General features: G+C 36.3%; 1 protein-coding gene across 3 annotated transcripts in view; it reads left to right on the top strand.

Moving 5' to 3' along the window:
- The window catches only part of Samd8 (sterile alpha motif domain containing 8), a 57,300-nt gene that overhangs the window by 15,636 nt on the left and 19,316 nt on the right, over window positions 1-22,348 (top strand). For 2 of the 3 annotated variants that reach the window (XM_015504600.2, XM_048801824.1), the window contains exons 2-3: window positions 11,970-12,562; window positions 21,424-21,519. In XM_015504600.2, coding sequence (XP_015360086.1) covers window positions 11,985-12,562; window positions 21,424-21,519 — 674 coding nt within the window. In that variant the 5' untranslated portion in view covers window positions 11,970-11,984. Of the gene's footprint in view, window positions 1-9,363; window positions 9,651-11,969; window positions 12,563-21,423; window positions 21,520-22,348 lie in introns of those variants that run through there. The other variant, XM_048801823.1, reaches the window with a different exon arrangement.

Below are 22,348 nucleotides of genomic sequence, written 5' to 3'. Positions count from 1 at the left end.
AATGATGTTAGTTGGGGCTGGAGTTGTGGTTCAGTGGCAGAGTGCTTGCCTAGCATGTGCAAGTCACTGGGTTCAATCCTTAGCACCACTTTTAAATAAATAAACAAACAAACAAATAGATGTACTAAAAATATTTTTAGCAAAATGATGTTAGTTATAGTTTTTATCAAAGATGAAAGTGATGAAATTTCCATGTAAGTTTGCTGAGAATTTTTAACAAGAATGGATGCTACTTTTTGTCAAATGCTTTTCTTCATCTTTTGGATGATCCTGTTATTTCTCTGATTTAGCTTGTTAATATGATTAATTATTTTGATTTTCAAGTGTTAAATTATCTTTGAATAATTCTTGGGATAAATGCCTCTTGCTTATATTATTCTTTTGTATATGTTGGATTTGATTTGTTTTGAATTTTTGCATCTCTGTTCATTAAAGATATCAGTTTGTAGTTTTGTAATTTCTTATCTGGCTTTGGTATCAGGGTAACACTGGCCTCAGAATGAATTCAGAAATATTCCTTCTTTTTCTGGAAGGGTTTGTAGAGAATTTGATATTCTTCTTTGAATGCTTGTTGTCACTTAGCAGTGACGCCCTCTAGGTCTGAAATTTGTTTTGTCAGAATATTTTTAGCTACATCAGAAATTTCTTTAGTAGATACAGAATTATTCTTCTTGAGTGACATTTGGTAGTTTCTATCTTTCCAGGAATTTGTCCATTTCATCTAAATTAGCAAACTTATTTGTGTAAATTCCCTTATTATCCTTTAAATATCTGAAGGATATGTGGTGATGTCACCATTTTTGTTTCTGACATTGGTAATTTTTAGATTTCTCACTGTCTTTTTTGATTATTCTGGCCAAAAGTTTTATCAGTTTATTGACCTCAAAGAATCAACTTTTGGTTTTACTGATTTTTCTTTATTGCTTTTTATGGATTGTTTGTTTGTTTGTTTATTTATATGTAGTACTGAGGATTGAACTCAGGGCCTCACACATGCCCGGCAAGCACTCTACCACTGAGCCACAACTCCAGCCCTGATTTTTCTTTATTGTTTATCTGTTATCTTTGTTACTGATTTCTACTGTTATCTATTATTTTCCTTCTACTTTGGGTTTAATTTTATCTTTATCTAGATCCTGTGTTTTGTAAATGCCAAGGCTACTAATCTGAGACCTTCCATCATTTTTTAATGTAGGTATTTAGTTCTATCAAAATTTTCCAAACACTGGTTTAGCAGCATCCTGTAAGTTCTATGGTGTTGTGGTGTTTTCATTGGTGTTCAGATCAAATGTTTTTCCATTTGAATTCTTTGACCTACGTGTATTATTTAGTTCCCAAATATTTTTTTAACATTTATTTTTTAGTTGTAGGTGGACAAAATACCTTTATTTTATTTTTTTATGTTGTGCTTAGGATGGAACCCAGTGCCTCACGCATGCCAGGTGAGTGCTCTACCTCTGAGCCAAGTCTGAGGCTGACCTTAGACTTGCAATCCTCTTGCCTCAGCCCCTAGTTCCCAAATATTTGGGAAACTTTCTAGAGATCTTTGTTACTGATTTCTAATTTTTTATTATTTTTAAAACATTTATTTATTTATTTAGGAACCAGCAATTAAACCCAGTGGTGCTTAATCACTCTACCACATCCCCAGCCCTTTTTTTTTTTTTTTTGAGATAGGGCCTTGCTAAGTTACTGAGGCTGGCTTTGAACTTGTAATCCTTCTGCCTTAGCCTCCTGAGCTGCTAGGATTATAGATGTACACCACTGTGCCCAGCTTCTAATTTAATTTAATTGCGTCATGGTCACAGAACATATTTAGTATGACTTGAACCTTTTTAGGTCTACCCCAACTGGCTTTATGGCCTATAATATGGTCTATCTTGATCAATGCTTATTGATCAATTATAGAAAGAAGATAATTGATTACTAAAATTGTGGAATTATTTCTCCTTGCCGTTCTACCAGCTTTACTTCACATGTTATTTAGTACATATACCCTTAGGATTTCTTTGTCATCATTATAAAATGACCTTTAAAAATATTCCTGGGCTAGGGATGGGATTTTGGCTCAGCGGTAGAGAGCTTGCCTAGCACGTGCGAGGCCCTTGGTTCCATCCTAAGCACCACATAAAAATAAATAAATAAAGGTATTGTGTCCAACTACAATTTAAAAATATTTTTTAAAAAATTCCTAGGCTAGGGTTGTAGCTCAGTGGTAGAGTGCTTGCCTAACATGTGTGAAGCACTGGGTTCGATCCTCAGAACCTCATAAAAGTAAATAAACAAAGTAAAAGTACCCAGCTGATTTAATTAGTGTTAACATGGTATTATTTTTCCCATTCTTTTAACCTCTCTCTATTTTTAAATTATATTTCTCACAGACAACATTCAGTTGCATATTTTCAGATAATCTGACAATCTCTGCCCTGGACCCGTTTTGTTTTGAAATAAGGTCTTGCTAAATTTCTGAGGCTGACATTGAATTTAGGATCTTTCTACCTTGGTCTCCCAAGCAGCTAGGATTATAGGTGTATGCCACTGCAGCCCCACAGCCAAATTCTCAGCCCTTCAGCTGGGGTACCTAAGGCATTTACTTTTTCTTTCTTCCTCTCCTCCCTGCCCCTACTTCTAGGAATCAAACCCAGGGCCTCCTACATGCTAGGCAAGCTGAACTATTTCCTCAGTCCAAGACTTTTACATTTAATGTGATTATTGATATGGTTATGTAACATCTTCTTTGTCTTTTCTGTTTTTCTCCCATTTTGTTCTGCTTACCCCTTCTTTTGAATTCAGTGGGGTTTTTTTGTTTTGTTTTTGTTTTGGGGTACTGGAGATTGAGCTTAGGGTCACTCAGCCATTGAGCCATATCCCCAGCCCTATTTTAATCTCCCTTGTTGGCTTATTAACAATAATTCCATTTTTTAAAAATTTTAGTAGTTGGTATTTTTTCACTTCTCCCAATTTTTGTGCTTTGGTTGACATGTATTTTACTCTGTAATATTGTAATATAATTCCATATTGCATTGCCTTTTTGCTTTCCTTTTTTGTGTGTGTGGTGTTGGGACTTGAACCCGGGGCCTCATAGATATTAGGCAGGTGCTTTACTCCTGAATACACCCCCAGCCCAGTAAATTATCTTTTAAAGAAATATAAATAATAAGAAAAAATATGTGTTTATCTATGTAGTAACCATTTCTAGTGTTCTTCCTCTGTGTAGAATCATATTTTCATATGGTAACATTTTTTTCCCTTGCCTGAAGAACTTTCTTTTTTAACATTTCTTGTAGTGTAAGCCTGTTGCTGATGAAATGGGTCAGCTTCTGTGTGTCTGACAAAGGTGTTTCACCTTTATTTTTGAAAGACATTCACTGGTTGACTTTTATTACTATTATTATTTTAATTTTTAATATTTATTTTTCAGTTTTCGGCAGACACAACATCTTTGTATGTGGTGCTGAGGATCAAACCCGGGCTGCACGCATGCCAGGCGAGCGCTCTACCACTTGAGCCACATCCCCAGCCCCACTGGTTGACTTTTTATTTTTCCTTATAGTATTTTAAATATATTATTTTATGCTTGGCACAGAGGCTCATGCCTATAATCCAAGCAACTGGGGAGGCTAATGAAGGAGGATTGAAAATTCAAGGCCAGTCTCAGCAACCTAGGGAGATCCTGTCTCAAAAAGCAAACAACCAAATAAACAACTGAGGATGTAGCGCAGCAGTAAAGTGCCCTGGATTGAACCCCTGGTACAAAAAAGTAAAAAAAAAAAGACAGTTTGAGCTCAGCCTTGCAGTTTAGCAAGACTCCCAGCAACTTAGCAAGACCATATGTCAAAATAAAAAAAGGGTTGGAAATGTAGCTCAGTGATAGAACATCCCAGGTTCCATCCCTAGTAATAAACAAATGGACAACAACAACAAAAAATATATATATGTAGTTTCATTGTAATCTAGTTTGTTTTGTTCCCAGTGAAAATTTTTTAAAAATTAAAAAAAAAACAAAAACCTGGCACAGAGCCATGTACCTGTAATTTCAACAGCTCAGGAGCTGAGGCAGGAGAACCACAAGTGTTTAAAGCCAACCTCAGCAATTTAGGGAGCCCCTAAGCAATTTAGCTCAGTGGTTGAGTGCCTCTGAATTCAATCCCTTGTACCCTACTCTCAAATCTTCATTGTTGGGAGGATGTTGGGTTTCTAACCCAGAGCCTCAGGTATGTTGGGCAAGCACTCTACCACTGAACTACATCCTTAGCCCAAATCTGTTATCATTCTTAGCTTTGTTCCCATATTTCTAATCTATCTAATTTTTTTCTTTTGCTTTTAAGATTTTCTCATTGTCACTGGTTTTGAGCAGTATGATTATGTTAGTTTCTTTTTTATTGTAGTGCTGAGGTTGAACCTAGGGTCTAAGCTAGTTAAGCACTTTACTACTGAACTACATCCTTAGCCCTCTTATTTCTTAGGTTTGGAGTTTATTTAGCTTTTATGTTTTATAGTATGTTTATAATTTTCACTGGATTTGGAAAAATTGGTACTATTATTATTTCAACTATTATTTTTTATATTCTTTCTCTTTTGCAAGATGTTCATCTCATTTGGAGATATCCAGTTAAAAACACATTAGGTTGTGCTGGGGTAGTGTCACACACCTGTAATCTCAGTGGTTCAGGAGGCTGAGGCAGGAGGATCACAAGTTCAAAGCCAGCCGCAGCAATTTAGCAAGGTACTAAGTAACTCAATGAGACCTTGTCTCTAATAATTAAGAGAGAGAGAGAGAGAGAGAGAGAGAGAGAGAGAAAGACAGACAGACAGACAGGCAGGCTGAGGATGTGGCTCAGTGGTTGAGCGCCCCTGGGTTCAATCCCTAGTATCCCCCCCCCAAAAAAAAGGAATTTATATATATTAGGTTGTTTGAAGTTGTCCCTCCTCTCACTGTTTTATCTTCATTCTTTTTTCTTTCTTTTATTTACTTATATTTTGGTAAAATATATATAGCAGCCAGCATGGTGGCACACACCTATAATCTCAAGGATTTAGAATTTGGGAGGCTGAGGCAGGAAGATTGCAAGTTTTAGGCCAGCCTGGGCAATTAGTGAGGCCTCTCTCAATATAAAAAATTAAAAAGTGGGGCTGGGGTTGAGTATTTGTCTAGCACGTGCGAGATGCTAGGTTCGATCTTCAGCACCACAAAAAAATAAATAAAATACAGGTTTTGTGTCCAACTACAACTAAAAAAATTTTTTAAAAAGATATTTTAAAAAAATAAAAATAAAAAAAGGACTGAGGTCGTGGCCCAGTGATAGAGCACCCTGGAGTTCAGTCCTGTCATGAATGAACTTTGTGGTTAACATAGACCAAAACATGTTTATGTCTTGGGTTACCTAGTAGTCATTAGACAAGAAAACACAAGTTCTTTTATTCCAATTTTAATTTCATATAGGTTTCAGAAAGGCTAGGAAAAGATTAAGACAGCTGGGGGTTGGGGGTGTAGATGTGGCGGGGGATGAAGAGCTCAAACGAGCAAGGCAAAGAACACATGCAAATGCAGTCACTAAAGATGGACAGATAAGATTATGAACCAGCTAGCTGAAGAAATTGTTCAGGGTACAGAGATATCAAAACTCTGGAACATACTATTCTAAGCCAAGGTTCAGACAGATGGCAGTTTCCTAGTGTTATCTAGGAGTGTTAGCTTGAGATGTCAACTTGGAGTGGTCATCACAAGCAGGAGAAACCAAACTCTGCTAAAGCCCCGCTTTGGCGATTTTCCTGTGCAAAGCTCCTGACCAGGTAATAGGTTAGAATGTCTCCATGTTTAGTCTCAGGGGATTTCACCTTTTATGGCCCTTGAGTTAGGCAGTTGCTTCATTTGGTGGTCTGGTGTGTTAAAGTAAAGCTCATGAGTAATGCCCATGCATCCATGTGCTTCTGATTAATTCTGATAAGTTCACAGGTGGTTATTTTCATTGGCACGATTGATTTATTATGGATTTATGCCTTATGGCCAGGCAGATAGTGGGTGTTTTCTTGTATAAACAAGGTATAGTCCCATTTCACCTTAGCACTTAAAATCAAAATTGATTAGCTTTTGGTAATCTACTGCTTTACAAAATGAAGAAACACAGGTTTAGGCATAGCCTGAAAACTTCTGTTCTATACATCATGCAGTAACTCAGAGCAGAGCACAGCCTGCTCTCCATGCCCCCTTCACGATATATATATAGGTAGATATATATTTACACCAAAATTTACCATAGTGACTATTTTTAAAGTGACATTAAGTACATTAACATTGTATGCAACTGTTACCACCACCTATCTCTAGAACTGTTTTTATCTTCCGAAACTGGAACTGTACTCATTAGACAATAACTCTCCTTTCTCCCTTATCCCAGTTTCTGGCAACCAGGAGAGCCCAATCAGAGAGACAGGTGGTGGTAAAGTAAAAAAAGACTATTTTCCAAACTGGGAAGGAATAGTACCTACTACAGTACCAGTGTCCTAATAAGACCTGTCCTCAGGTACTAAAAGAACTGGTTGATCATTATCTCAGGACAGGTTCTGTGGGGTCCTGATGCAAGCCAGAGAAGTCATCATTGCTTGAGGGGAGCAATTTGATTCTCTTTATGAGGTGATTTTTCCTGCCTGGGGGGGTGGGAGGAGCATTGGTGCCTGTCATAGGGTGTAGGCCCACAGGACTCACTGGAATTGAGATAAGCTGGAAAGAACTGAGAGAGAACATGTCACAGGAGCAAAAGGCAATTACTGGGGTCCTCCTTTAAATCCCCAATTTTAAAGGGTCCCTATTACAAGATTAGCTCTTTTTACCTTTTTTTTTTTTCCAGTCTCCTGAGTCACTGGGAGCATAGGAATGCTGCACCTGGCCTGGCAACACAGTCAGCTCTTAATCTCATCCAATGTATTTTCCATCAATGATAATATAATTTCATCTGTAAAAATTCAAATTTAGTCTTTTTTTTAATGTGTCCATGTCTCTTAACTTTAAAAAACATAATACAGTTATTATACCTGTTGATTTTCTTATCTACGTGCTAATTCTTTTATCCTTTATTAGGTATAAATCAATTTCTGTCTTAATGTATTTTTCTCAGTTTCCTGCTTTGCATGCCTGATAAGCTATGGCTGGGTGCCAGATATTATGAATTTTACCTATTGAATTCTGAATACTTTTATATTTCTCCTATTAATATTCCTGAACTGGTTGTGAAATACAGTTAAATTGCTTGAAAACAATTTGATCCTTTTGATTCTTTTAAGATCTGTTAGGCTGGACTGTTGTAGGATTCTTGCACAGAGACACCAGGGCTTTCACCAGGAAGCAGCATTTATTAATGTCAGCGCTGGCTCAGCGGATTCATTTCCAAAGTCTGAGCCCCAAGCATAGTGAGGGTGTTGATAGTCCAGTCTCTCTGCCCTTACATGGTAGTCCCTTTGTCTCCCCAATATGGTAACATACATTCTGATTGGGTTTTTTGTACTCTAGAACTGCAACAGTTGCAACTCCTCATATGCACATAGATACTGACTGTGCCACGTTGCCTAACAGTCGTGCATGCATACCTGGTTACTGAGTGTGCCATGTCTGCTTCTCTTTGTTCCTGGAGAGCCCTTACCACAGGACCAGAGATAGGTTTAGTGTAGTCATCCTTTCTCAAGAGATAGTGTCCTACCCACCCTCCAGTACTGGAGATTGAAGGAGGGGTACTTAGTACTGAACACCTACATCCCTACCCCTTTTATTTTTTATTTTAAGACAGAGCCTCACTAAGTTGCTCATGTTGCAATCCTCCTGCCTCAGCCTCCTAAGTAGCTGGGATTACAAGCATGTGTCACAGTGGCCAGCTCTGCACCAATATTTTGAGCCAAATGATCCATTTTTGGGAAGGGAAAGGAGTCCTGTGCATTATAGAATTTTTTCCCCACTTTTTTAAAATACATTTTTTAGTTGTGTATGGACTCAATGACTTTATTTATTTTTATGGGGTGCTAGGATCCAACCCAGTGCCTCACATTTGTGAGGTAAGTGCTCTACCACTGAGCTACAACTCCAGCCCCTTTTCCCACATTTATAATTGGGCACAATACCTTTATTTTGTTCGTTTATTTTTATGTGGTGCTGAGGATTGAACCCAGGGCCTCGCACTTGCTAGGCGAGCGATCTGCCGCTGAGCCACAACCCCAGCCCTTTCCACATTTTTTTAAATTGGTGCATTATAGTTGTACACACTGATGAGATTTGTTGTTATATATTTGTACATGCATGCAATACACAACATAACAATATAATTTGGTCAGTATCACTCCCCAGCATTATAGAATTTTATCAGCATCCCTGATCTTTTCTCTAGATGCCAGTAGCATTGCCCCCCAGTTGGGACAATCAAAAATGTCTCTAGATATTGCCAAATATCCCTAAAGAGTGAGGATAATTAGCATCAGTTAAAAATCACTGCTTTAGAGTTAATTTTGCCTCACTTCAGTGGCAAGATCTTTCTTGTATGGTTGGTACCCCAAACCCCATGAATCATGAGCTTTTTTTTTTTTTTTTTCCAGTCTGGCTTTTTGGGATAGGCATTTTTCTTGGCCTTTGTGGGTGCCAGGAATTGTTTTGGGTGGTGTTTCTCTGTCTTGGTTAGTTTCCTTCTATGCACACATTGATCAGCATTCAACTCAGTATTCAAGGGAGACCGTCTGCGAATCTCTGGAGTTCTCCCTCTGTGTGTATTTATCTTCTCTAGTATTCATCCTGCGAACACTAGCCACCATGATCACCCCAGACTATTAATTTTATTTTCTCAAGTGAGCTAGTCCCTTAGGCCTCACCTGGGTTTCTCATTCTATGCCTTTATGGCTTGAAAGCCTTCAAAAGAAGTAAGCTAGGGTGATAGAGCCCACCTTAGTGGTTTCCTGTCCCTAATGGATTTACCTGATGTCCGCTATCTTGACCCCCACCTCCCATATATTTTGTCTGGTTTTTTGGTTGTTTCAGGTCTGAGAGTAAATACATTTAGTCCTTGTTACTACATCTTGGCCAGAAGCAGGAGTCCTTTAAATGATAATTGATTCAAACCAGTATTAGTTAAAACTGAAAGCATTCACTAACCTAATTTCTTCATTTTTTGATTTGTATGAAACCTGTATCTCTTTTTTGTTCGAAGTCTTCTGTTCCCTGTAATTCCTGTGGCACAACATAAATATTAAATGGACCCTAAACCTTTTTATCATCTTTTAATATATCTCTTTAATGCAGGCCTCCACAACATAGTTACATAGTGATTTAGTGTCTCTAACTATTATGTAGTACCATATAATTAAAGGACATGCACTGACCTGATGAAGCAGAACAGTGAAATGTGTCATGCTTTTAGGGCCTTCCCACACCAGACTCAAAGACTTCTATGAGGCTTCTATGTATGATAACTCCTATTTTCTAGCAGCTAAAACATCAGCTTCAAAGCCCTTAAGCTCATTTGCTTGGTGGAGGTTGTAAAGAACTATGAGCTAAGACAGGGAAAAACAGGAAAGAAAAAAAAATTGAAAGAAGAATCATTTTGAGTAGAATATGAGATGAAACTGTACTGAAGAATAATGCTACAAGCATGGGAGTGACTTGGAACCCATTGGTGGTAAGCTGTTAAAGGGGAAAGGCAGCAGGATAGAAATGTAATGAATATAATGAAGAAATCTGGCCTTGTTGTTATGAGTGCACTTCTTTCTCAGGTTGCTGCATCATAACTGTTGTTGATTTTGTAGCATATCCTTGCTGGCTATCTAAGGGTCAAGTAATTTAGTCAGAGTATACCTAGAAGAAAAGGAGATATGTAAGTAGGTAAAATAAGTAGATAGAATAAACTACCTAGCTGTGTATATGAACCAAAACAATGTGTAAATTCCACAAATCATAGTTCCTTGACATTTGGGGTGGAGAATAATATACTGTAGCTTAAAAGAATTGAGTGAGATGAGGGTGAATCTCTACACCGTGTACAACCAGAGAATTGAAATATTGTACTATTTGTATTCTGCTGTCATGTACAAATAAGTTAGAACAAATAAAAAATTTAAAAAAAGAGTTGAGTCAGAGTTTTTTTGTAATGTTGCAGTAACTTTAAAAAAATATGAACTCCTTTAGATGGATTTGATTTTAATTTTCTAAGACTAAAAATCTATAGGGTTGATAAAACCAAAAGTTCTATTTGGAAACAAAATATGGTTTAAACCTTCTAAAAACTTGGATTAAGTAATTAAGAAATAAATACTTATGATTAGCTGACATTTTCTTCTCACTCATCTGTGGGTGGAATTTTATCAAGTGTGTTTCTTGTTGGAATAATTTGATGATACAAGTGGTACTTATTAAAGTATCTGTTTTTGCTGAATTATTTTAAGTCTTCATGGCAAGAAGTTTGTGTGGATAGGAGGAGAATGCATGTACCATCTGCTTTTCACTGTCCTCATCCTAAGGAACTATAGAAGGTTTTCATAGCACAAAATGCAAAAAGCAATGATAAACACCAAAGTTAGGAGATATTACATCTGGGAGGAGAGGAGGAGAATGTTATCCATTTCATTGTGAAGGACACTGATTTATCTTTCAGGATAAATTTGTATATAATATTTAGTCTTGCTTTTTAAAGTGCTCTTTTAAAATAAATGTTAGCATATATACAGAAAAGTATAGATCATAAGTATGTAGCATGATGATTTTTCATAGAAGGAGCATACCTGTATAACTAGTATCCATCCAGATTAAGAAATAAAACATTTGTATTGGAACTTTTTTGACCCCCCAAACTGTGTTGTGGGCACATGGATGTTCATTGTATCATTTTTTTTCATATTTTTAAAAAATGCTTTAAAGTTTCCCCATCACATTTTGAAAATCATCTCAGAAGGAAATAGACTCAGTGTTTAGAGATTTAGAAAAATGTCAGAAAACACACAGGCTTTAATAGTTGAGGAGGTACATTTGAGAAATAATGTTTTGTTTTTCCTTTCTTTTTTTTAACCCCTGTGTAGGACTTTGTCTCCCATTTATCTGATATACTTTATAAACCTGATACAGTCCAGGGTAACTGAAAGTCTTACAATAGGAAAATGACATAAACATCTTAATAGGATAAAAATAGTAAAATTAATAAGTGCTTTTTAAAACATAGCATAATATTGGCCTTTTATAACTGTAGTGTAAAGTATGAGTCATCAAACTTATGTTAATTGAAAAGACCATTAAAAAAATTATCACTAAAATCCCAAAAGTGTCTTATTCCATTCTATAATGAGATATTCACAGTATAGAAGTAACTGAGTTCTTATTAAGACCCAAATTTATAACTAGTTTAAAGGCTCAATATCTGTTAGAGAAATCATTTTATGTATAATAGTAGATAGAAATATTTTAACTCTTAAGAGTTTCCTGGAATTACAGTTATCTATTTGCTTTTTTTTTTTTTTTTTTTTAAGGACCCTACAGGGCATTTGTTTATTACTATTGTTCAAATAACACATTGATCAACCTGACAAGACAGACATGCCTTGGTCCCACCAATGTAGAAATTTACAGTAAACAATTGTTTTTGATTATGATATTGATAATGATGACAAAAGTAATGAAACCAAAAAGCTTTTTTCCTAGACGTTAAATATTGTAATTTGTCTAAGTGGGAAGTGCAGGGTTTTTTCCTTTTCATTTTAATTTGTTAAATATGACAACAGGATGCATTACAATTATCTATTTGCTTTTGTAGGGGATTTTTTTCTGCCTCAAATTGGAAAGATACTTTTTCTAAGAATATGGTAATTTTATAATATCTATTTCTTTGATTCTAGAATCCAGTAGGGAATGTAGGTAAATGACTGTTTCTGCTGTTTTTGTGTATTTGGTCTTTGAAGGAGTTGTTAACACACTAAAATTTTTGTTTTGTTTACTTATTTTCCCTTGGCAGACAGTGGAGGAAGAAATGGCAGGTCCCAATCAACTCTGTATTCGCCGTTGGACTACCAAGCATGTAGCTGTGTGGCTGAAGGATGAAGGCTTTTTTGAATATGTGGACATTTTATGCAATAAGCACCGACTTGATGGAATCACATTGTTAACATTGACTGAATATGATCTCCGGTCTCCTCCTCTGGAAATCAAAGTCCTAGGGGACATTAAAAGGTTAATGCTTTCTGTCCGAAAATTGCAGAAAATACATATTGATGTTTTAGAAGAAATGGGCTACAATAGTGACAGTCCCATGAGTTCCATGACCCCATTCATCAGTGCTCTTCAAAGTGCAGACTGGCTCTGTAATGGTGAACTTTCACATGACTGTGATGGACCCATCACTGACTTGAATTCTGATGAGTACCAGTACATGAATGGCAAAAACAAACATCCTGTTCGAAGATTGGACCCAGAGTACTGGAAGACCATACTAAGTTGTATATATGTTTTTATAGTATTCGGGTTTACATCTTTCATTATGGTTATAGTCCATGAACGAGTGCCTGACATGCAGACCTATCCACCACTCCCAGATATATTCTTAGACAGGTAAGTATTTTTCCTACATGCTAAGTTTGTAGAAGGTTGCTATAGTAACAGCAGTGATACTATGTTGTTGTGGTTGTGGTTGACATATACTTTACATTTGCTTTATCTGGTGGTATTAAAAAGATATTTTGAAATCATTTAAAGTAAAAACCTTACCTAAACTTAAAAGTTCAAACCTAGGTGACCACTTAACTTATTTTTCTTCATATATATATATGAAGAAAAAAATATATGTATATATTTTAGTTTTCTATGGACCTTTATTTTATTTATTTTTATGTGTTGCTGAGAATTGAACCCAGTGCCTCACACATGGTAGGCAAACGCTCTACCACAAAGCTACAACCCCAGCCCTAATTTATTTTTGTATAGATTTAATCCTTGCACATTTCAGATTTTAAAAGGGTGTCCTGGAAGTATGTTTGATCCATTGATTTTTTTTTTTACTTTTATGTGGTGCTGAGGATTGAACCCAGTGCCTCGTATGTACTAGGCAAGTGCTCTATCACTGAGCTAGCTATATCCCTAGCCCCCATTCTTTTTCCTTAATTAATGAGCAGGGTTCTGCTTTTCTGAAACTGTGGGCAGTCTCTTATCACCAGATAAATTGGAGTTATCACAACTAGTACAAATGGATTTAATTATAGTATTATTTTTTATTAAATACTGGATTTAGAAAAAGAATATAGTCTATTGTATGAAAAATAAGAATAGAATAATAAACAGAACTGTTTTATATTTGTGATTTAAAAGAAGTCTTGAAAAAATTTGTAGTGCCTTATTTTTATAAAATATTTTGCCCTTGACCTTCCGAAAGTAACTTATAGTATATGTATTTTAAGAATTTTTTATTTTATTTTATTTTGAGATAGAGTCTTACTAAATTGCCCAGGCTGACCTGTGGGAGGCCATCCTCACACGTGATTTGAGTCACCTCCTGGCTGGGCGAGAAGTGCTTAGGCACATCTTTTGTCCAGAGCTTTCCCCACCCTTCTGAGGTCTGAGGGCTTGTCCGTGTGGAGGCGTGTCTGGCCACTACCCCAAAGACCCAATCGTTGTACCTGGCCTTGGGACACTGCCCCCTTAATCTTCATTGGATGGGATTTTCCCCAGAATTTTCTGTTCCCCAATAAAAGTCCACTCCCTCGCGTGTTCTCTCTCTCTCTCTCTCTCTCTAGCTAGCCTCTTCAGTAAACCTTGCTACCATAATAGGTGGCTGGAGGCTGGAGCCAGGAGAAGCTGTCCTGGAGGTGGTTTAAAGGTAATTAGAGTCTGTCTCTTTAATTCAAAACTCCCTAGAGATTTCTCATGTTCTGAACCTTCATTTATGAAGCCTTGTCCACCTCCACACGGACAAGCCCTCGGACCTCAGAAGGGTGGGGAAAGCTCTGGACACAAGATGTGCCTAAGCACCTCTCGCCCAGCCAGGGAGGTGACTCAAATCACATGCGAAGATGGCCTCCCACAGGTCAGCCTGGGCAATTAGTAAGACTCTATCTCAAAATAAAATAAAATAAAAAATTCTTAAAATACATACTATGTTACTTTCGGAAGGTCAAGGGCAAAATATTTTCTAAAAATAAGGCACTACAAATTTTTTCAAGGCTAAACTGACCTCAAACTTGGGATCCTCCTGTCTAAGCCTCCTGAGTTGCTGGGATTACCAGAGTGTACTACAACTGGCAAGATGAAATAATTTTAGAATATTCACTTTACAATGGTGGAATAGGGTCTGGGAATTGAGCTCTGTGTTAGAGTGCTTCCCTGGCATGTGTGAGGCTCTGGGATTGATCCCACCACTGGAAAAAAAAAAAAAAGACAGTAGTATTTGGGAGGCTGAGGCAGGAGGATTGTAAGTTGTAGGCCAGCCTGGGCAACATAGTAAGATGCTATCTTAAAATTTAAAAAGGGGTTGGGGGGGCTGGGGATGTGGCTCAAGCGGTAGCGCGCTCGCCTGGCATGCGTACAGCCCCGGTTCGATCCACAGCACCACATACAAACAACAAAGATGTTGTGTCTGCCGAAAACTAAAAAATAAATATTAAAAAATTCTCTCTCTCTCTTAAAAAATAAATAAATAAATAAAAATTTTGAAAATAAATAAAATAAAAAGGGGTGGGGATGTAGTTTAGTGGGTAGAGTACTTTCCTAGCATAAATGAGTCCCTGCCTTCAATTCCCAGTAACACACACACAGTCACATATACATACACAGAAAGAATAGCATACACATGACATTTTTGCTCCCTGTGAAATCCCAACTAAAATTTTTTTTGTTTGCTTTTGTTTTTTAAGTACTAAAGCCTACAGGATGGGTTGGATAAAACAGCTATACATTTTTGGAAGTGTGAAGGCAGAATGAATGAATGGCAACTAGCAAAAAATATCCTAATTCTAAAATAGCAATGGAGAAAACTGAAAATCAACCTAATTTATATTGCAAATTTCTCAAAGCTGTGGACACTGGAGGTGAAGGAGTTATGCTAAAATAAACAGAATTGGTTGAAAGTTGTTTAAGAAGTTATTAGAATATTCTATCTCCTATTCTATATAGTTTTCCCACCTGTAAACAAAAATTCCTAAGGAAGAAAGTGTGTGGATATCTGGTGAAAAGATATGTGGATATGTTGGGGGAAATAGCAGAGGAAACAGCTAGGCACAAAAAATTCTAAACTGGGAGTATTCTGGCATGTTTAAGGAACAAGAAGTAAAAAATAGGAAGAGCATTGAAATCAAATAAATAAGGAGAAACTATTAAAGAAGATCAAGAAAAAGAGAAATCATTCAGAAGACTGAAGAGAAAGATACTTCCACAAATATCCTAGAAGTCAGGCAAAAAAAGTATTTTAAGAAGGCTGGGTAACTGGCTATGTCAAATGCTCAAGAGAGGTCATGTAATTCAGTAATTAATTGGCCTTTGGATTTATCGACATATTGGTCATCAGTGACATATTGGTCATCAGTGACTATGGCAAGAGTTAATAATGGCAAAAATCCAATTATAATGGATTCAAGTGAGAATGTGATTTACCTGAAGGTAATTCTTCACAAATATGAAAAAACATTACATTGTGACATTATTTATAATAATTATAAATATTGGCAATAATTTAAACGTTTATCCATGGAAAACTATTGAATATACTATGGTTACATCTACACAGTGAATTACTATTTAATCATAAAAAAAAGAATGTGGATAATTTCTATGAAATTATATGAAGTGATTTGCAACAAAAACTCAGCAATGGGGGCTGGGATTTTGTGGTTCAGTGGTAGAACACTTGCCTTGCATGTGTGAGGCACTGGGTTCTATCCTCAGCACCACATATAAATAAATAAAGGTATTGTGTTCATCTACAACTAAAAAAAAAAAAAAAAATTAAAACAGAGCAAAAAACCCTGAAACTTGGCAGTGAACACTGTGAGCTTATAGATGGTCATGTATAACCACCATTCCCAGATGAAAAGAAACTAGACCAGGGCTTCTCAGAGAAGTGACCAATTTTAAGTCTGTGGTAAGGAAAGTATAACATAAGTGAGAAGCAGGGGCTGGGGATGTGGCTCAAACGGTAGCGCGCTCGCCTGGCATGCGTGCAGCCTGGGTTCGATTCTCAGCACCACATACAAAGATGTTGTGTCCGCCAAATACTAAAAAATAAATGTTGAAATTCTCTCTCTCTCTACCTCTCTCTCACTCTGTCTTTAAAAAAAAATATATTAAAAAAAAAAAAAAGTGAGAAGCAGATCTTGTGCCATAAATCAGGGAAAGTGCACAAACCAATGGCAACACGTCAAAAAAACATAGGAATTGGTTTAAAGGGGCTCCTGCTGAACAAATTAGTATAATTGGAACATCAAAAAGAATAATGTTGGTAATGGACTGTAATATATTGAGTAAGAAAAATAATCTTTAAATCTATGGTAATAAACAAAAAATAATGGGTAAGACAGGAAGCCCTTCAAGAACACTATCCAGCAAATAAATGTGGTCGCACAACTGTTTTGCATCCTCCAATAAGGTGAAAGGCCATTTGGTAGCAGCATAGTGTCGAGATCTGAAAGTATCATCTTACGTATTACTTAATTACATAAGGAATAAAGTACCTTTACAATATAGCAAGACCTGGCATGTGTCTGCTTAACCAAATGACCAAATGTAGCATCTCCATAGAAAAAACCAACATTATGTGCATTGAAAGTGGGTGATGTTCACAATATCACCTATAATCTTGCTCCCCACCCTAATTTTTTAAAAATGTAACTCTATGAGAACATAATCAGAAAGATCTGAAACATGGAATATTCTACACAATAAGTAATCTGAAATCCCCAGAAATATCAGTGTCATCACAAAAACCAGGGGGAATTGTAAGAGAAATTGAAGAGATATAATCAGGAACAATACTTTAATTGGATCCTATATTAAGAAAGAATATTTCTGTAAAGAACATTTTGAGGTAATTAGGAAATTTTGAAGACCTGTATATTAAATGATGATAACTAAATCAATGTTATAATTTCCTGGATGTAATAGTATATTGAGTTATGAAAAGGATATGCTTGTTCTTAGAAATGCCAAAATATTTAGAGTATCATAATGTCAGTAATTTACTTTGGGAGACTTCAGTTTCCCCCAAAAGAGTTGTGTGTGTGTGTGTGTGTGTGTGTGTGTAATGAAGTAAATGTGGCAGAGCATTAATTATTACAAACAATGAGGGATTTAGATGAGAAACAAAGTGCTTATTATTCTTGTAACTTTTTTCAGTAGAATCAGATTTTTTTCAAAATAAAACAATTAGTCGAAGAAATGATGAGAGAAATAGAATGGGAACACAGAAATTAGAGATAATCAAATCTTTCTTATAAGGGCAAACTTTTCTATAAGAACTAAGTGGAGCTATAGTGTGGGAAGGAATGAGGGGGAGATATGGGGTCAAAAGGTATTGTTTGTTTTGTTTTGAATAGGCTAAACTGTAGAGTTTAAAATAGGAATGAGGGGCTGGGATTGTGGCTCAGCGGTAGAGTGCTCGTCTCGCACGTGTGAGACTCTGGGTTCCATCCTCAGCACCACATAAAAATAAATAAACAAAATAAATATAATAACAGCAAAGGTAGAAAATGTGGAAACAGAGGCAGAAGACTGCTATACGTGCTGATGGAACATAGGAAGTGCTCTTCTGATGGCTTTTATTTTCTCTGTGTACAGAAAGTGAGAACAGAGAAAAGAAATGGAGGTTTGGAAAGAAAAGCTGGAGTATAAAATGTTCCTCTACAAAACAGAAGAGTGAGCAGATTCATGTAATGTCATAGCAGCACTAGGGGCCTGTTCGAGGTGATTACTATGGTACAGCGTGTATATAGCATGACTAGTGCCCTGAGTTTGATTCCCAGAACCACCCCTGCCAAAAAAAAAAAAACAACAAAAAACTTACATACCCTTGGCATAGGGGTATTAGACAATACAATTCATGAAATTGAGATTATGAGGAATAATCTTAAATGACAAGGTTTCAGTTACAACATGAGTTGAAATTGCTGTGGTGTAGGGTAAAGGACAAGATGATAGGAAGAGAAGTGAAAGTAGAAGTGAGCAAGAACACAAATTATTATTAGAATTAGAGTGACAATTATCCTGAACTTCTGTAAATAGCCATCACAAGGAATAAAGGAAGAAAGGGAAAATAGTTTGGTAGAGCAATGAGGATTTTGTTTTGAGTTGTACAGCCATCACCACTAAATCCAAAACATTCAACCTCAAAAGAAATTCATACCATTAGCAATCATACTCTTTTCCCTCCTTTCTTCAGACCCTGCCAACCATTGTTTCTATGAATATGTCTATTCTGTCCATTTCATATAAATGACACCATCTGTGGCTTTTTTGTATCTGGCTTCTTAACATGCTTTCAGGATTCATACATATTATAGTATGCATCAATACTATGTTTCTTTTTATTACCAAATGATTTTCTATTGTGTAGATATACCATATTTTATTTACCCACTTATTAATTGATGGGCATTGGGGTTGTTTCCTTCTTTTGGCTACTATTAATAATGCTGCTTGAACATTCATGTACAAATAGACATTTTCTCAATTCATAACAGGAATTTGAAATCAAATTTTTTTTGCCTTACTATCTACAGTGTCATTCACTAACAAAGCTTCATGCTCTTAAACATTTAAAGCTTTTTTCATCAGAGAACAGTCGCAGATGCTGTTAGTGTTCCTTCAGTATCCCCTCAGATCTCTTTTCCATTTTCCTGAACACTAATGCTCTCAAGACCCGGTAGTTATGCCTGTTTGTTGGAGGGCTGCTCTTGAGCTGCCAGAATACACTGCCTACTTGAAAAGAGAGTAAAAAAATGCTTAGAAATTTACATTCCTTTAGTAGCAGTCCATAGCCAATGACTTAAGAGATGGGGTATAGATACTTCATTTCTCTTTGCCCTAACTGGGACAGTATTTAGCTGGAACCTACACTGGACCAAATTCCCCATAGGATTGAGCTGAAGTTAGCAATTCCTGACTTCCTACAGAGTTTTGCTTTATGTCTCACCCTTGTTTTGCTTCTCTGTCTTATTGATTTCATGTTCTACCACCCTATAGATTTTCTTTGGAACTCTTCCTCAAAAATCTCTTTCACACTGATATTTGTTCCAGGGTTTGCTTCTGAAGCCTATTTTACACAATAGACCATATGAATGGTCATTCAAGAATAACCAAACATTCAAGGAAAACATACCAATACAAACAGGAAAAAAGGAAATTTGGAAACAAAATAGGGAGCAGAAGAATACTTTAAAAAAAAAAAGTGATGAATGCTTACTTAGCATGTGTGAGGCCCTGATTCAATCCCTAGTACCTAGAAAGAAAGAAAGGAGGAAGGGAAAAATGAAATAAATTTTAAAAATACAAACCTTTTTGGGGATACTAGGGATTTGATCCAGGAGTGCTCTACCCTTGAGCTACAGCTACAGCCCTTTTTTTTTTTTTTTGAGGCAGGGTCTCACTAAGTTGCTAATGCACCTCAGCCTCTAAGTAACTGGGATTATAGGCCATACCCTATACTACCAAGCAGAACTTAGATTTTTTTTTAATTTGTTCTACTTAGTTGTAAATGACAGTAGAATGTATTTCAATTCATCTTACACAAATAGAATGCAACATTTCAATCCTCTGACTGTACACGAAGTAGAGATGCACCATTCGTGCAATTATACATACCCTGAGTTATACATCATTACCTAGGGTAATGATGTCCATCTCATTCCACCATCCTACCCCTATGATCGCTCCCCACCCTTCCTTTATCCCATTCCAAAGTTGGTTCTCTGAACCACCCCCTCCTGTCATGGACTCAGAAAACATTTGGCCTTTAGATTTTTGGGGACTGATTTACTTAGCTTAACATGATATTTTCCAACTCCATTTATTTACCTGCAAATGTCATAATTTTATTTTCTTTTAATGATGAATAATATTCCATTGTGTGTGTATATACACCACAGTTTATTTTTTTCATTTATCTATTGATGGGCATCTAGATGGTTCCACAGTTTGGCTATTATGAATTCAGCTGCTATAAACATTGATGTTGCTGTGTCACTATAGTATGCTGATTTTAAGTCCTTTGGATATAGACCGTGTAGTAGGATAGCTGGGTCAAATGGTGGTCCCATTCCAAGTTTTCTGAGGAATCTCCACACAGCTTTCCAAAGTGGTTGCACCAGTGTGCAGTCCTACCAGCAATGTATGAGTGTACTTTTTCCCCCATATCCTCATCAACATTTATTATTGCTTGTATTCTTGATAACTGTTATTAAATTTTTAAAATCTGAAAATTTGATATAGAAAGAGGAATTCACAAGGTGAATTTTATTCTAATAATAACTTTATTCTAATAAATAACCACGCAGGAGGAGTAGAAAATGCAGCCATTCTAAATTGGGATAAGAGCAAGAAGAGCTCTAGGAGACATTTCCCTTGAGGGAAAAGAGAGATTAATAAAATAGCTGTATGCTCTGGATCAGGTCTGTAATCCCAGCATCTGAGGAGGCCAAGGAAGGACATATCACAAGTTGAAGGCCAGTCTCAGCAATTTAGAGATACCCTGTCTCAAAAAATAAAAAGGAATGAGAGTGTAACTCAGAGGTAATGTGCCCCTGGAATCAATCCTGAGTATTGCAAATAAAAAAAGTATTTATTAGCTTTGGAGAATTACAAGAAGTTGTTCAAGGAATGAACTTACAATAAGTAAATCTTTCTGGAAAAGGCAATCCTTTCAGGGACACCAGTCAGGTCAGTTGTTGCCCTTGTGCTGGGGTGGGGGCACAGGGGAATTTTCTGGAGTGATTAAGATGTACTTATTCTTTTGAGCCACAACCCCAGTCCCAAATAAACACTTTTAAACACTTAAAAAAATTGTATATATACATATTTATATGTATTACATATTTAAATATTTTTGTCATGATAATAATGGAAATAATTATTAAAGAAAAGAATAATTTCAAGTCCTGATTGTCTGGATTCTGAAATTAACATATAAGAAGAGGTCTTTTTTTCCGTTCTTTGTGGGTAGTTCTGTATCCAGGTTTGCCATGCGATAAGGTGGGAGAAAATGGTCATTGCTTTTTCATAGAGAGCCAGAACTTGGAATCACAGACAACAAACATGTTCTAAGAAGTGGTTCACTTTATAAAATTGATTTTTATTCTCTGGCTCTCCAAATACCATTTCCTGAGAGATGTAAATTTATTTAAACTTTTAATGTCATTTTTAGAAAAGTGAATATCTATTGAAAAGGGTGATATTTACTTCTCTTCAGTTCAAAAAAGTTTTTTTTTCTGTTCCAGTGTTCCTAGAATCCCATGGGCCTTTGCCATGACAGAAGTATGTGGCATGATTCTATGTTATATTTGGCTCCTGGTTCTTCTTCTTCACAAGCACAGGTACCTTCCTTACTCTCTTGTGTTTGGTCATCAAGTCTTGTCCCTCCCTTTGCATTTTTCTGGTTAATTTCCTTCTCTGGTAAGTGTGACATTATAGTTATTAACAAAAAAAAAAAAAAAAAAGGTCTCAGATTTAATCAACAGAAGTGTCATCCTACATAGTAAGTAATATTGTGAATGTATTTTGCAGGAAAAGAACAGAATTGTGGATGATCAGCCGTGAGCTAATCCTTACCAGTTTAGCCTTATCTTTTTTTTTTTGAAAGAAACAAATCAGAAATGTCACATTCTATAGAAGAATAGAAACTCTTCCAAGAACAGTGTTTGGTTCAAATGTTTAAATGAAAGAAAGTGTTCTCTGTTTGGAGGAGGTCTGTTTAAAAAATGAGACCATTTTACATACTCTATGTATCTGTCTATGCAGTGTGATTTACTTGAGATGGTATAGGAAATTGCTAAATAGGAGAAGTGCTTCTTTGGCATATTCACCAAGAAATATAAAGGGAAGAATTTTTTTGGTTAAAAGAGGAAAGCATAAGGGCCCTAGGAGAGGCTCTTTTCCTATTCTAATGAGGAAAATTACTTGATTCAAGTAAAAAAGGGAAAAATTTAAAGAAGTATAAAATTTGTAGTGATCTGCTGTCCATCTTTGGAATGCAGGAGAGGAATAAGGACACTTTCTTGTCATTTTCTATTCTTTCTCCTCAACAGGATGTGCTTGAGATAACCACAGTGATGAGTTTTGTGTCCTAAGCAGTAGTTATTTCAGGCTTTGAAGGTGAAAAGTAAGGTTGATGATTGCTATTCTTGTCACACTTTGAGGCCATAT

The sequence above is a fragment of the Marmota marmota genome, unplaced genomic scaffold (genome assembly GCF_001458135.2).
Source record: "Marmota marmota marmota unplaced genomic scaffold, marMar, whole genome shotgun sequence".
NCBI classification, from domain to species: Eukaryota; Metazoa; Chordata; class Mammalia; order Rodentia; family Sciuridae; genus Marmota; species Marmota marmota.
Note: the sequence above shows the minus strand (reverse complement) of the source record. Positions and strands in the feature narration are given on the sequence as shown.